The following is a 15,943-nucleotide window of genomic DNA, read 5'->3' on the forward strand; positions in this document are numbered from 1 at the left end:
CGATTAAAATGTTCTCTTGAAATTGCTTTTTGATGAAAAATTGGGTTTTTGATTAAACAAAAATTTTCACTGAAAGTGTCTTCTTTCCTCTAAAACATTTGATATTTTAAATCAAAAAACTGAACTCCTAAAATTTTTCAGTCGATGGTCAATTTTTTTTCATTGAAAACGTTATGGATTTTAAACAATTTTTTCCCAGTTTTTCGGTCAACAACATTTTCCACAGGAAAAAAGTATAATTTTCCAGCCAGCTCTCCATGTAAATTCACTGGATTCCTGTGTTGCTGTGACTGCCAGATTTATTCACTGGTATTGTTCTATCACTTGGACCTATTGTGTCTACAATAAGCACTACATAGAACTTGTGATTAAGGCCTTCCTCATTTGTGCAGTGCTCCCACAACTCTGACTGATTTCAAGGGGAATTGTGAGTGGAGAACATCTCTGGAAATCAAGCTATTGGTCTATTATATCAGGTGACAGCTCATCAGATGTGGTCTGTTTAGCTTCCTGTTTCAACAAAAGCAACAACATTTTATTATTTTATTGAGAAATTGGCTTGTCTCCAACTCCCAGTTTTCATTTGCCTGAGGACTTACATTGGATCTTAGCAACTATGAGCCTTAATTTGGAGTTATATCCCAGTCTACCTCACCGACATCCATCCAGTAATCTTATTAAGTCTACATCTGTCATTTGATGTAATAGAACTGGAGTCATCATAACTGAACATTGTCACAGGATCAATTTTTTCCTGCTTTGAAAATAAACATTCCAGTTTAGGCTCAGAAGGGGCCCTTTTTGTTCTTTTCCATTCATGTTGATGTTTTCCCCCTGCAAACAAAAGATCCCATTTTTGTGCTTATATCTTTTTGGGTCTTATTTGTTTGCTGAAATATTCCCCTCCCCCCATGTGTGAGGTTTTGTTTGTTTGTTTGTTTTTAGCTGTACTGTATATTGTTTCCACTTCAGTTTGAAAAACCGGTGGAGAAGATATAAAGCAGAAAAGATAGGACTGTAAGCAGCTAGCTTTCTAAACAAAGACAGCTGGATAATAAATACAGCATTAATCACTATTTGCATCCTTATGTAATTATTCAATTTTCATTGACATAAAAACTCTTGAAGATATTTTAAATACAAGATATGAAGAAAAACAAGGGAAAGTTAGAGATTGTTAAATTATTTAATATCCACTCTCTGAAAGATATTTTTTTTAAATAGGAGGACTGTAGGTCAGTAATGTCAAGACATTCTGCATTGCTTGTCTTTATCACCATGCAGAATCTTTTTATTAAGGCAGCATAGAAAGAATAGATTTATGGACTGAAGGTACAATGTTTAATATGTCCATATCCATCTAGATTGACAGTTCCTACAGACATGAATTTCCCAGGAGAGAGAGTGTTACTGGTGTCAGTGGATGGCATCATTTACTTCAATGTTCCATTATTAAATTGATAACAAGATAATTCCTCTGCTTCTCAGAGACATGACAGGGTTTACAATTGTTAACGCTCTTATTGCATGGGATTTGCTATTCTAGGTAGTTTTTAATAAGAAGCTTATTTTTATTTCAGTTCTGCAACAAATCAAAAACTGCAATGAAAAAGCAAAGTAAAATAAAAACCTGGACAGGTCTACAAGGCAACACAATTTAACTGGCTCCTAAAAGTAGTTTTTAACAACACATCTGTTGTATGCTGATTATTTTTCACTACTGTACATTTAAGTGTGTGTGTCTGTGTGTGTGTAATATTTATTATAAACAGAATATTCTTTCTGGTGAGATGTATTTTAAAAACTTTTTCAATGTATAAACTAGCAATTCAGATTGTAAGATTCCATGCAGCTGTGCACAAAAGAATTGTGTACAGCAGATGGAAACAGGTGAGACTCCGAGAGCCTGATAAAGAGGCAAGGTGGAGAGTAAAAAAAAATTATTCAGATCAATGATTTGGGAATAGGAAGCTACAAATATTTATTTATTGTCTCATTGTTTCATTTTGTGCTCCCACTTGTCTATCTGTCTGTCTGTCTTCACTTGTTGTCTCTTGCCATATGCTTTGATAGTAAGCTCTTTAGGGCAGGGATTGTCTTTTTCTTCTATGTTTATACAGCACTTAGCACAATGGGATTCTGGTCTATGAGTGGTACTGGTAGATGCTCCCGTAGTGCAAATAAGACATAGTAATAGGAAGCAGCATGATAGTCTGACAAATCTTTGCCGAATTGCTAACATATGACACATTCATTCCAGTTTGATTAGTATTGTTTTTCCACCAAAGTGATGAGCTATACCTGAAGAATTCACAGCAGTTTTGGGGGAAAACCTTGAGTTTAATGGGCCAAATTCATATGGGAAAAAATTTAAGGCACCCCCACACCAGCAGAGAAGGGGTTAAGGGGAGCCTATCGTGCCAGCTAGCCCTGCCACTGGTGTACCTGCAGCCAGTGCCAAGCCTGGAGAGGGGAATAAAAGGAGAGAGCCTGGATAAGTTCAGAGCTGACTAGGAAGGAAGCTAGAGCTCTGCATCTTTGCTTAAAGGGAGCTTTGCTCGCCAAGTTGTGCAGATATGAGCCTGCTAGCCCAAGCATCCACTGGAGAGGAGCACTTAGACCCCAAGGAGCAAGTGACACACAAGTAAGAGACTGTTTGGGAACTGAGCCCAAAGGAAAGGGCAGGGACGCCTCACAGAAAGACTGGTGGGAGGCCCAGTATTGAGTTGGGTTTGCTTTTTGTTTTAGAGCATTTCAGGGCTAAGCCCCTCCAGTCCTGCAGAAGAGAATAGGACTGAAGGGACAATTAGCTCATGGACCAGAGCCCATCACAATGGACACTGGAGATAGTGACTTCTTCTCTCCCCTTCCCCCCATCACCTCCCTGTGGAGATCCATGATCTCATCAGGGCATCTGGAAGGTCCACAAGGGGGCGCTACTCTAGCCACATCACTACAGCACCTTTTCTCCACCACAATTCTGATACTGGTACTTCGTGCCACTTAGAGCAACTAGGGGATGTTCTGAGTTGCACTAGCTTGTAGTGGCCCTCCATGAATCATTACTCTGGCAAAGAATGGCTCCTGACATGCTTCCTAGACTTGAGGGTACAGAGGTCGGCTAGCCTAAGGTCATTACATCAGTGCTATACAATCCAAGGGACCTGCCCCCTTTGCTGCCACTTTCTGCCACTGGAGCATTAAACTGCCACAGTAAAGGGCAGAATATGGCCTATGGTCTGCAGTGTGCATTCGTTCTTTTATCTGATATAAAATTACAACAAACTTTGGTTGGCCATTTTTGTTTTTCAGTAAGGGCGGAGGCATTTGCTTCTAATAACTGAAAAATATAGCATGTGGTAAACCATTTTCACTGAACAGCCATCATCCTGCCACATTTGTAAGTGCTTTCATGAATGTTTACTGTGTCTGGGTGAAACAGGACGAAGGTTAGATCTGAGTGCCATATAGCCCTTGTTCTGACCTCTGTATGGTGGTGAATTTCGCTCTCAGATTAAGATCCAGTTGATAACAGTTTGCCCTGTCCTACCAAGCCTTCATGGGTGATGAACACCCCCCTCCGCATTTTCCCACTGGTTTGTGAAAGATCACCCCAACCTGTGATTTTTGTTAATGATTTACAAAACCTATTCCTGCAGTGTGTCTGTTCCTCTTCTTACAGGGTAAATTCTTTGAAATGAGGGAGTTCTCTTTGGGAGCAGTTGGGCTAAATTTCTCCAGACCAAACCAGTCTAGGGTCTAAGCTATGTTTTATTGGTTTAGGATGGGCAAAATGGTTTGGAACTAATCAAGACTTTTCAGGATTGTGCTCTTCCTATTTATCCAAACCAAATGCAATTCATTTCTGAAGTTTAGATAAACTCAGAATAACCTCATATTTACATTACATATTTTTTCTATCTACCAATCTCTGCTCTCCCTGCCCATTGAGCCATTCTTTCTCTTCCATATCTTAGCCAAGTTAGTGAACTCTCCTTTTCAAATAGGCAATTATTACAAACCTAATCCTTCTACCTCCCTGCAGCTCCTTCCTAGTTTTGCAGCGTTCAGTAGAAATTTCTTAAACTGAAAATACCCACAGTTTTTTCTCTTGCTGCAATGATCCTGCAGGGGTTCATGGAGATTTTCAAAAGTTCTTCAGAATGCATTGTTTGGTGCAGAGTGTGGAGTGATGGCACAAGTTAAAGCCAGCAGCAGTTTTTAAATGGAACTTGATGCAGGACTTTCATAAAACTCAGGTTAATCGAGGATAATCATAAAGATAAAGAAGGAAGGAAATGAAGAAAAATCAATTATGGGTAGAGTGACTGTTGTTTCTTGAGTAAGGGGAAAATGTCTATAGGATTGGGAGAATAGCCTAGGAAGAGAAAAGGGATAGGGCTAGCGGAGAGAGAATCATAAGTATGATTATTGCAGTTGGGTAGATAGATAGGACTGAGATCTGTTTGAGATGGCTACTGTATTGAATATAGGAATGTTCATCTTAAAATCCAAATATCTAGAGACCTGTCAGAACCTTTGGATCTACTGAGGCTTCCACTCTTCCTTCCAGAACAGTAACTGGACAAATTGTGTGACCTAATCTATACCTCTTGAATACTCCAGATAAAGCTTTAAAATGGCCTATTTTTAAATAGAAACAGTCAAACTGGGAGACCCAAAGTAGGTCCAATCATTTTCTTTTTTGTTTTGAAAGTCTTTATAATGAATTATGTATGTTAGGTTGTAAAAAGGCATCAAAACAAATATTTCCATGTTCCTTTTACTTAAAAATTAAAACCCAAGACCACAAAATTCATGATGCAGTCACAGATGCATAAGGGAAGGGAAGCAATATTCATGAAGGAAAGAGATTTCTGTTGTTAGCTTTTAGGGGGTTATTATAAACAATAAAAAAAATATGTTAAAGGTTAGGAGAAGTACCTTGACAGTGTCCTTTTAAGTAAAACAACTACTAATGCATTACTTACAGAACTGTGCAAAATGTAGCTTTTTGTACTGTAGTTAAGAACCTAGTATTTATCTTACAATTCCTGATCTGAATGGCAGATTATAGTGCAAAAAAAAAAAAAAGGTTTCTTTCAGGGCCTTTTGCTGCACGAATAATCAAGAAAATCCCATGCCTAATGCAGCCTGTTCTAAACATGAAGTCTGACTTAAGTTCACAAACTTGTTCTTTGTAAAATTGTTCATCCTTGTAAGCACAGGGAGAGATTGTCACTTACCCTGTGTGCCCACTCAGGGAGTAAGGAATCCATTTAGTCCTCTGCCACGACTACTCATATGGGAAGTAGTGTAGGGGAAAGCAGTGAATGTGGGGCCACTCCTCCCCCTCCAGCCTGGGTGGGAGGGGAGTAGGCTACACTACACCTCACCTCCCACACACACACATATACACGCTGGCCAATGTAGTTAGCTGGTGCAAAGAGGAAAGCAATCTGTGTCTGATACAGGGCTGGCACTTCTGTTCTGGAGCAAAGGGTGAACTGGGCACCAGATTGTGATACAATCATGACTGGTTTTCTAGTCTGCTTTTGCATCAGCACAACCACATGCTGCCCCTTATTCAGGATTTATGGTAAAGCCACAATTTAGCCCATATTCATTTACGAGATGTTATATTTTAGCAGTAGCTTTATTGCATGCTCTATTAGTTAGTCAATAGACTACGTATGTAAGGTGAGCAAGACTTGGCCTAAGATTTATCTCAAAACCATTGTTCAAATAATCACAATTAAAGTTTTCTCTATATTTCTATTATGAATTCTCTTTTCTGGACTCCTGACAGGAGTCAAATATAAAAATTCATTCTGAGCTGGTCCTTGGGAGACAAGGTCTAGGCTGCGCGTCACTCTACCTTTACAAATTTTTTGAAAATTGTCATTGGATGCTTAAATTCTAAGGATATGTTTGTAGGAAATTGTTCTGCAGGTTCATATACTTTTTCAAACTGGCATTTTAGAGGCCAATAGTCTATAGAGTGCTAGAAAAGGAAGGAGAGGATTGAGAAATTTGCAATTAACGGGTATATTAGTTTACACTAAAAAATGAAAGGAATGATTTTTACCCTTTGTCCTTTTTGCTTTCCTTATTTTCCATCCATTGTATATAATAAGTATATGGGTTTTACTCTGCATTTTCTTGATAAATTCCAAGCCCTGTGTTGTTAGGCATTAATACATGCCTCTGACATCACCAAAGTGCCCTACCTGGCTATTAAAACAAGATTTGGTTATTGATATCAAGTGAAATTAGCCTAACTACAGAGGCTTTTTTGTGAGAAAGCTAATAGAAGGAACACAAGTTAAGTAATGAACCCTGTTCCCAGAGCTGCACTAGTATCACTGATGCTGATGAACGAAAGACAGATTTAAACAAAACTGAGAAATCTTGGCCTGTGCTGCATTAGAAATGCAGAAAAAGCAATATTTAACAAATGAAAAAGGATAAATCATTGCCTACAAGAGTAGCTCTCATATTATTTGTCCCAGTCTCATCTGAGGGAGTAGTCCCTTGAGTAAGGACTGTTTACAAAAGTGGAGGATTGGGTTTGAAATAGGAAAATCAGTTTTAATTTCCAGTTGTAAGAGAACATTAGGAAAAAGAGAGAATAAAACAAAATATTATTTTAAAAACTTTTTCATCATATTTTTCACAAGAACATTTACAATGGAAATGCAATTTCTGCTTTCAACGATATCAGGGATCAGCAACCTTTGGCACACGGCCCGTCACGGAAAGCCACTGACGGTTTGTTTACCTGCCGGGACGGGTTGTTTATCTGCCGTGTCCGCAGATTCAGCCGATCGCGGCTCCCACTGGCCATGGTTCGCCGTTTCAGGCCAATGGGAGACTGCGTGAAGTAGCGCCCAGCACGTCCCTCAGCCCGCACTGCTTCCCGCAGCCCCCATTGGCCTAGAACGGCTAACTGCGGCCAGTGGGAGCTGCGATCAGCCGAACCTGCAAATGCTGCAGGTAAACAAACTGTCCCGGCCCACCAGCAGCTTTCCCTGACAGGCTGCGTGCGAAAGGTTGCCGATCCCTGAACTATATTATTGTTACCATTATCCACTACGTTAGACACAGATACATACATAATTTTAAATGTGAATACTAACATTAATCATTATTTAATAAACATGTCCCCTCTATTCGGCAAGGTGAGGCCACATCTGGAGTATTGCTTCCAGTTTTGAGCCCCCCACTGCAGAAAGGATGTGGACAAATTGGAGAGAGTCCAGCAAAGGGCAACAAAAATGATTAGGGGGCTGGGGCACATGACTTATGAGGAGAGGCTGTGGGAACTGGGCTTATTTAGTCTGCAGAAGAGAAGAGGGGGGATTTGATAGCAGCCTTCAACTACCTAAAGGGGGATTCAAAAGACAATGGAGCTAGGCTGTTTCTCAGTGGTGGCAACTGACAGAACAAGGAGCAATGGTCTCAAGTTGCACTGTGGGAGGTCTAGCTTAGATATTAGAAAAAACTATTTCAGTAGGAGGGTGGTGAAGCACTGAAATGGGTTACCTAGGGAGGTGGTGGAATCTCCATCCTTAGAGCTTTTTAAGGCCTGGCTTGACAAAGCCCTGGCTGGGATGATTTAGTTGGGGTTGGTCCTTATTTGAGCAGGGGGTTGGACCAGTGATGAGCTGACAAAATCTTAACAACCTGTTCCCTATAAAAAGTTCTGATTTAAGAGATGTGCCTCTATCCTGCCCCCCTGCCCTCCCCAGGCATGTTCTCCATCCCAGGTGCCTGCTCGTGGCCCAGGAGACCTGCAGCTCTTGCATCAGTGGGGTCGCTCCTGGCATGTGGGGTGGCGGCTCCCTGCAGACAAAGGCTGCCTTCTCCCTGACTCTCCACCGTGGGATGTGAGCGCCCCCAAGTGGCAGAGGCTGGACAGCCCCACAGCGCAGGAGCGGGAGAGACTGGGGAAGGGGCTCGCCCCAGCACGCTCAAGGCAGCCCCCAGCCATGGCACCAGCTGGCACTGCCTGGCTCCTGGGGCAGAGGAGGCTGCTGCTGCCAGAGGCCTGGCTCCCCTGCCCTACACGGCGCCCAGTCATGTGGTGCCTGATCTCCCTGCCCAGTGCAGCCGGTCACGCTTCCTGGACTGGGCAAGGAAGCAGCATGGAGCTTGACTGCGGCTGCTGAGCGAAGCGGCATCGGATCGGCCTCTGTGCACGGGGCCCTGGAGTGGCTGCTCGGATGGCTGCACAGCGCAGGTACCAGCCGCAGCGCGACCCCTGCCCCGAGACAGGATGTGGGGCTCCGCAGCCCTTCCATAGCCCCGCGCCCCCCAAACGGTGCTGCTTCATGCACCCCCCTCTAGCACGGAGCCCCTTCTCCAATCAGGGCCGGCTCTACAATTTTTGCCGCCCCAAGCAAAAAAATTTTTGGCCGCCCCCTGCTCCACCCCTTCCCAACCCCCTTCCCCAAATCCCCAGCCCTGCCTCCTCCCCTGGGCGTGCCACATTCCTCCCCCCCCGCATTGCTCCCTACGGCTTCCCCCCCACAACCCCGTGCCCTAACTCACCTCCGCTCTGCCTGCTCCCCTGAACACGCTGCAGCTCCGCTTCTCCCTCCTCCCTCTCAGGCGAGGGAGAGGCAGCACATTCAGGGGAGCAGGCGGAGCGGAGGTGAGCAAGGGTGGGTGGGGGAGCACAGGAAGTAAGGGGGGGGTAGAGGAACCGCTCCCTGCGCCAGCTCACCTCCACTCCACCACTGCCGCCTCCCCTGACCGTGCTGCCGCTCGGCTTCTTCCTGCCTCGCCGCACGAAGTGGGGCAGCGGGGCGCTCAGGGGAGCAGGCGGAGGCGAGCTGGGGCAGCGGGGGCACACTTCTAGGGGCGCTATGACCAGTGCCGGAACGCTGCCCCTAGAAATGTGCCACCCCAAGCACCTGCTTGTTTTGCTGGTGCCTAGAGCCGGCCCTGTCTCCAACAGCCCCCTTCTATAACACTGAGCCCTACACCATGCACCCTCCCTAGCACCATGAGTCGGGGCCCCCTCGGCCTAGGGGGCTGCTCCAGCCAAGCCCCAGCCTGGCTGGCACTTTGTGGGGCGGCGACTGCCTACCCAACCCCTCTTGTCCCCTGACCACCCCTCCAAAACCTCCACCCCCTCCAACCGCTCCCTGCTCCTTATCCAACCCCTCCTCCCAGCCCCGGCCCAGCCCCTTACCATGCTGCTCAGGGCAGCGTGTATGGATGCCGCGCAGCCCGCTGGCGCTTACAGCCCCACCCCCTTACCGTGCTGCTCAAAGCTGCAGGCGCTGCAGAGCTGCCCAGGAGCGGTCCAGAGCATGCTGAGGCTCTGCGAGAGGGGGGAAGGTGGAGGAGGGACCGGGGGAGCCTCCCCAGCCAGGAGCTCAGGGAACCCTAACAACTGGTTCTAAAACTGCTTCTAAATTTAACAACCGCTTCGCGCGGACCGGCTCCAGCTCACCACTGGGTTGGACTAGATGACCTCCTGAGGTCTCTTTCAACCCTAATCTTCTATGATTCTATGTTTTCTTAATTAACAGCTCCTTGAAACACCATATATCTTGTTCCTCCTCCTTCGTATACTCCCAGTAGAATTTTCAGACTTCATTAATAACGCTTGAGGAAATCTAACTCATCTACTTATAATAATACTTATTCACCTTTGTTGCTCTACAGCTTTTTCCTGCTAAAAAAAATAATAGTTTAAGTTGAACTTGAATTGTTTCCTAGATTTCCAATGTACTTCAGATTGTGACTCCAGAATGTAAAAAAAAATTTTTTTTTAAATCTCATGTTGTCAGGATATCTTTCTTTTTTTAGTCAGCTTCCAGAAACTGGAAATTTCACAAGACATGGATTCTTGGCCAGCATCCAGCCAGTGCAGCATTTTATACAGTTCTTTATCCTTCAGTTTCTGAATATATACATACTTTCCTAAAAGTATGAAGTATGAAACACAATGAGCTTCAAGTTTTGATGCTCTTGGATATTTAATACAAAAAAACTGCCTTGTTAAAAAGTATTTATTCTTGTTGATGTTTGTTTTATTAGCACTTAAGTCATCTTGAGTTTTCCAAGATAGTTTAAATGCTTATGAAATAGAGTTCATAGATTTCAGTACCAGAAAGGACAATGGTGATCATCGAGTCTAACCTCTGGAATAATACAGGCCATAGAACTTCCTGTCCTGTAACTACATAAAGATTTTTGCTTTTTTAAAAAATGTATTATAAAGGAATGTCATTATCAGAAATTGACATATTATTCCTCTCATATACTTTAAGGGGTGCAATAAACACACCAACAGTGACTGCACATGTTTAATCAAGAATTAGTTTTTTATATTTATGCTAGTAGGTATGCAACTAAAGATATATACATTTAATATATTAACAGCAGAAATATAGTACTTCAAAATCTTTTATTTTGCCAAAAAAAAAAAAAGAAAAAGAAAAAAACAAAAGCAACTCTTTAGAGCAATGCAATTTTTTATTTTTATTGAAGAAAAAGAGAGATTTCTATTTCACATTTCTTCATTATAAAAGCATGAAACTGCTTTTGGCAGTTGAATTGTTCTTTGGGCAACTCCTTTTACTTTCCATGGAACTGTGCTCATTGTTTCTCCTGCCCCTTTCCCCCACTTCCCTGGAGAGCTTAAATATCTCATCTTCCACATATTTTCCAACCATCAAATTTGCACAGAGGGAACTAGATAAATTCATGGAGGATAGGTCTATCAATGGCTATTAGCCAGGATGGGCGGTGATGGTGTCCCTAGCCTCTGTTTGCCAGAAGCTAGGAATGGGTGAGAAGGGATGGATCACTTCATGACTAGCTGTTCTGTTCATTCCCTGAGAAGCACCTGGTATTGGCCACTATTGGAAGACAGGATACTGGGCTAGATGGACCTTTGGTTTGGCCCAGTATGGCTGTTCTTACGGTGGTTTTTTAAAAAGAGACTTTTTAAACATCTCCCTCACATAAATGAGTAATAAAATCTGACCACGATAGCCTTTGCTGAGGGAAGGATTTTGCCCATAGAATCCAAATGCTATTCTCATCCCAGATACAAATAGAGATGACCAAAATGGTTCAGATCAATAAAAGATCCAGCCCAAACATCAATCCTACCTCTGAACAAAGCTACATCTCAAACTGTCTTAAACATTAAAAAAAAGTATCTTCTTTACTGTCTATGGCTGTCCTTTTGTACACAAAATAGTCCACCACTATCCTGTAATTTCTCTGGCTAATCTGCCTCAATGGACCTTTTAACTTGTATGCCATGTTTCCCTTCAATTCTGCTTTTTCCCTTCTAACCTCTTCCTATATTTCTGCCCTCTGTAGAGTCTCTTGGGCTAAATTCTCTGCTGGTGTAACTCTATCGACTTCAGTGATTTATGCCAGCAGAAAATACGACACCCTCATTCTTCTGATGTCCCTCAAAGTATATGATGGAGTCTCCTAAGATCTGGCAGTCCAGGGCAGATGCTGTCTGCTAGTATCAGTTCACTGGATACTGTCACATAAATTGGAAATTGGCTGAAGGCCCATACCAACAATGTATTGAGTTGGAGAGAGGTATCTAGCTGGAGTATCAGAGACGACATGTTAGATCCAGTTTTATTTAAAACCTTTAATGATCTGGAAGCTGAGATAATCAGCACTTAATTATATTCACAGATACAAAAACTGAGAGGTGTAGAGAACAACAGGGAGGAAAGAGAAATAACAGACAAAGACCTTGAGAGACTGCAAAAATGGCCAGAAAATAAATGAAATTCACCTTGGAAAAATGAAAGCCAAATCGTCTTCAGGGAAAAGAATGCAAATAATCTTAGAGGGAGAAACCTGGAAACAATAGCACTGAAAATTGCCAGGAGGTGAAAGTGAACAATAAATTAGACCCCCAATCCTGCAAAGACTTAAGGCTTTTTGTAACTTTATGCATGAGTAACACTCTTTCCTACTGCCATTCCCTCATTAAAACAAACTTACTCCGAATGGCCTGCTATCCCCTCTCTTCCCTTCACGGAGGGGATTAAACGAGAGATTAGAAGATCCAGACATTTAAAATATATATATTTGGTGGAGCTACTCAAAGATATAGCGAATATCAGTGTTATATCCCCCCAACCTTGTGTCAAATCCTAGCTTCATTAACATTAATGGGAGTTTTGTATTTCTGTGCTGCCAATCTAGATTGTTAACTCTTTGGAGCAGAGACATGTCTTCTTACCTATCTGTAAAGTTCCTAGAATACTGTTGATTTTGTAAGTAATAATAAACTGTTAAAATTACAGTTTTGTCCCCAGTAAACAGCTAGGTTCGGTAATGCACCTGTTTGATACCGTGCTTAGGCCTGCTTCTGTCTCATTGACTGTTTGGGAGCAGAATTGGGCTCTATATGTTGATGACAGTGTAAACTACTGTAAAATTAAGGTTGTGTAGTATTGCCAGCTTTGCTGAATAATTGTTTTTTAATACTGAAAACATTGATAAGCTGTGGATCTTTTTTGCCTTCTGTGATTTGGATGTGCAGATACAGTGCTATAATAGTTACTGGTTGGAAGTACAACAGGATTCTTTGTCATTATACATAGTAGTTATAATTCACATATACAGCAGCTTACAAATTATTGTATGCATTTTCTTTTCAGATTGTAATTGCCAGTATCATGTGCAGCTACAACAAGGATGACTGGACTGAACTTTCAAAAATGGCTGAGGTAATGGTTCCGTAATATGTTTCTCATCTTTTTTGTCTTGTTTTTATTCTTCTTAAATAAAGAGCTGCAATAAGAAACTCTACAGAAGAAATAGATTCAAAGTAAAAAATGAACATTTAAAGCATGTCCATCATAATTTGTTTATTCTGTGTTTTCATTAAAATGAAGGAAATGTAAATTTAAAGAACAGCTATTCCATAAAAGCCGTCCCTTGGATTTTTACACACGACCTGAAAAGCCTTTAGTCTCTGAATCCACATACTTTTTATTTGCATTTTAAGCAAACTGTATATTATGATGAATGCCCTGATAAAATTTAATTCTACCTTTGAGAGCCTAACTTGATCTTACCTTGCCTACAGGCACACTAGTTTGACAGCACAGAAGAAATTTTGAATATAAACCTCTTGAATATTTAAAGTATAAAAGGCTCATTTAATGCTATTCTAGTTTTAATACAGAATTGCAAAAATGATAGCAAAGAAAGCCATTGTATATAATAGCAGTCAGCAGGTTTTCTGTAATATAAATCCAATCTTGCATAAATTCAAACAACCAACCATACGCCTGAAATTTGTATTTCAGTTTGAAGGAAAAAAGGCTATTAAAAATATGTATGTCCATGATGAATATCATAAGAAACACTTGATTAAGACAGGATATTTTTTAAATATGAAACAGATTTTATTCCTCACAGGTTTACAATGTCCACAGGAAATAAAGAGATGTATTTCCAAATCTTTAATGCCCTTTATGAAGAAAAACCAATTAGCTCGTCCTATTCTTAGCTTTAGATCAGAATTAATTACATTAGAAATACCACACACGTAAATAATTGGGGGAGTGCATATATTTATGAGTGTCAGGGCCGGCTCTAGGTTTTTTGCTCCCCCAAGCTTCAAGAGCGCAACTGCCCAAGCAAAAAAAAAACAGGATGGACGAAATGCCGACCCTGGAATTGCGCCATCTCAAGCACGTGCTTGCTTTGCTGGTGCCTAGAGCTGGTCCTGATGAGTGTATATATATGTGTGTGTGTGCATATATGTATATAGCTAGATTCTATGTATATAATTGGTTTTTCTTCACAAAGCCTTCTAAAGCCTCTTAGAGTGATCTGGAATGATGCTTCTCTATTTCCTTTGGTCATTTTAAACCTGTGAGGAAAAAAATCACTTTGGGGATTTAGGGAAGTGAAATTAAACATTATCAGTAATTGGTTTTGTGATCTTCAACACTAGGTCCATTTTATACCTGTATTTACTTAATTGACCATGAAATCTTTTGCGGAATTCATGCTTGACATGAGCTTTACCACTTTTAAACTGACTATGATAAATGACTTTATCATGCTGCTTACTCCTCTTCTTTTTTTTCTATAAGGCAAAAATGCTTAGTGTTCTTTTAATCTGTAATTGCTATCAATTTGAAAAAAAAGATACATTTTGAATCTGCAGTTGTATTAGCAATACGCTTTGGAAATGCTGGAGTTGTTGGATAAATATATTTTGTAAAATGTGACGTAATTTACCTGGTCAAAGTATTTCTTAATGTGTGCAGCTTGGAAAGCACCTAGCGTGTTATGGACATGCATAATTAAATAATAAAATGCAGTAATATTTCTGAACCATATTTAAGACCCTATCCAGAAGATAATAAATGTGGCCTTCCGGAGTGCATAAGCCCCAGAAGGTTGTGAATGCTGTCTCCACAGGAGACCGACCTATTCATGTTAAAGGTCAGCTTGTCATGGAAGCCAATAACAAAAGTAACAACAGGTTCATAGTCACAAGTTGCAGAGCTGACTAGGAAGTAGAAGGCTCATGAAAATGATGGATAGCTTTTCCCATGATCACATTCATTCAAAGCTGCTTAAACGTGCCACACAGCAGGCAAAAGTTACTCCAGTTCAATAAGAAAAAATGTAAATACAGAACAGAATTGTAGCTTTGGGGCAAGTACAAGACAAAGGGAATGGATACTGTGTCTTGAGGTCTCTGCCAGAGTTACTTGGTGAGGAAATTAAATGTTTTCGTTTGCTGTCATCAGATCTGTCAGTATTTTTTTATTTTTAATTTATGCTAATTACCTTAAAGAAAAGGTCCGACACATTTTGGGAAACATTATTTATTCTTAATTGGACCTTGCATGGGCTTTTTCTTGTTCTCTACTCTTTAATTTTTATTTCTGAGGTCGACAACAAACACTATGCCCTGATGCAAGCAATTGTACAGCATATACAGTTACGGAATCCACTTCTGCAGTTGGGAAATATTTACCACTAACTTTCATGATTAGTCTTCGGAGCACAGGAGTTATCTGTGTGTACCAGCAACTACTGAACCTCTTTCTGACTTGTTGTCTAAATGTGCAGTGGCTAGTGTCTCATTTTGGAGCATTTCACAGTATCAACTCAAAGAGGGAACTTGGTTGATTTATTTTGAAGAACATTCTTTAAATAGTGTCTGACCTTTTAATTTCCTTGTAGCTTATTATAAATATGTCTTTGTGATTTTTCCCATGTTTTCATCTTTCTATTATATATTTCTTCTAAAAATGTTTCTGTCTTCCCTTCTTCCTACTAATCAATGGAAGCAAACATCAGCTTTTCCTGATGAAAAAATTATGCATCAATTTAGTTTAACTGCCATTTTAATGTTTATAGAGGGTTGATTCCAACAAAGTTTTCAAGGTTATCAGGTCTGAGGCATAGAGAAGAGGTTGCAAACTGAACTACTAAACACCTCTCCATGCCAAGACAAAACATGAGCCAGGTATAATCTTTATAAATAGATCATTTTAGTGATTGAGACATTTGGGGGTTTATCCGGGCTACTAAGGGGTTCAGTCAATGTAGGTAATTGTAATTTGTAATCCTGGGTGTCTTGTGACTGTGCAACTTTGGTTCAGAAATCTGACCCAAACAGCCAGCCAGCAGCCCACAAGCTTCATCCTGGCTTTGTCCACTTGAATACTCCTTGCAGGTTGACCTTAGTACTTTTCAAGCCCCAGACTTGCCCACATCATCTTCCTGCAGGGTCCAGACCCTCTCGCTGGACTCTTACAGAAAAAGTATTAGGTTCATTACCTCTACAGAGACTGTATAACAGGGATGGGAAACTTTTTTGGCCCGAGGGCCACATCTGGGAAAATAAATTGTATGGTGGGCCATGAATGCTCACAAAATTGGGGTGGGGGTGAGGGCTCTAGTTGGG

The 15,943-nt window shown here is 41.3% G+C and overlaps 1 protein-coding gene across 3 annotated transcripts in view; it reads left to right on the top strand.

The window, feature by feature from the left end:
• The window catches only part of DPYD (dihydropyrimidine dehydrogenase), a 542,988-nt gene that overhangs the window by 380,686 nt on the left and 146,359 nt on the right, over positions 1–15,943 (top strand). For all 3 annotated transcript variants that reach the window (XM_073356962.2, XM_073356960.2, XM_073356961.2), the window contains one exon: positions 12,663–12,731. In XM_073356962.2, coding sequence (XP_073213063.1) covers positions 12,663–12,731 — 69 coding nt within the window. The remainder of the gene's footprint in view (positions 1–12,662; positions 12,732–15,943) is intronic.

The sequence above is a fragment of the Lepidochelys kempii genome, chromosome 8 (genome assembly GCF_965140285.1).
Source record: "Lepidochelys kempii isolate rLepKem1 chromosome 8, rLepKem1.hap1, whole genome shotgun sequence".
NCBI lineage: Eukaryota > Metazoa > Chordata > Testudines > Cheloniidae > Lepidochelys > Lepidochelys kempii.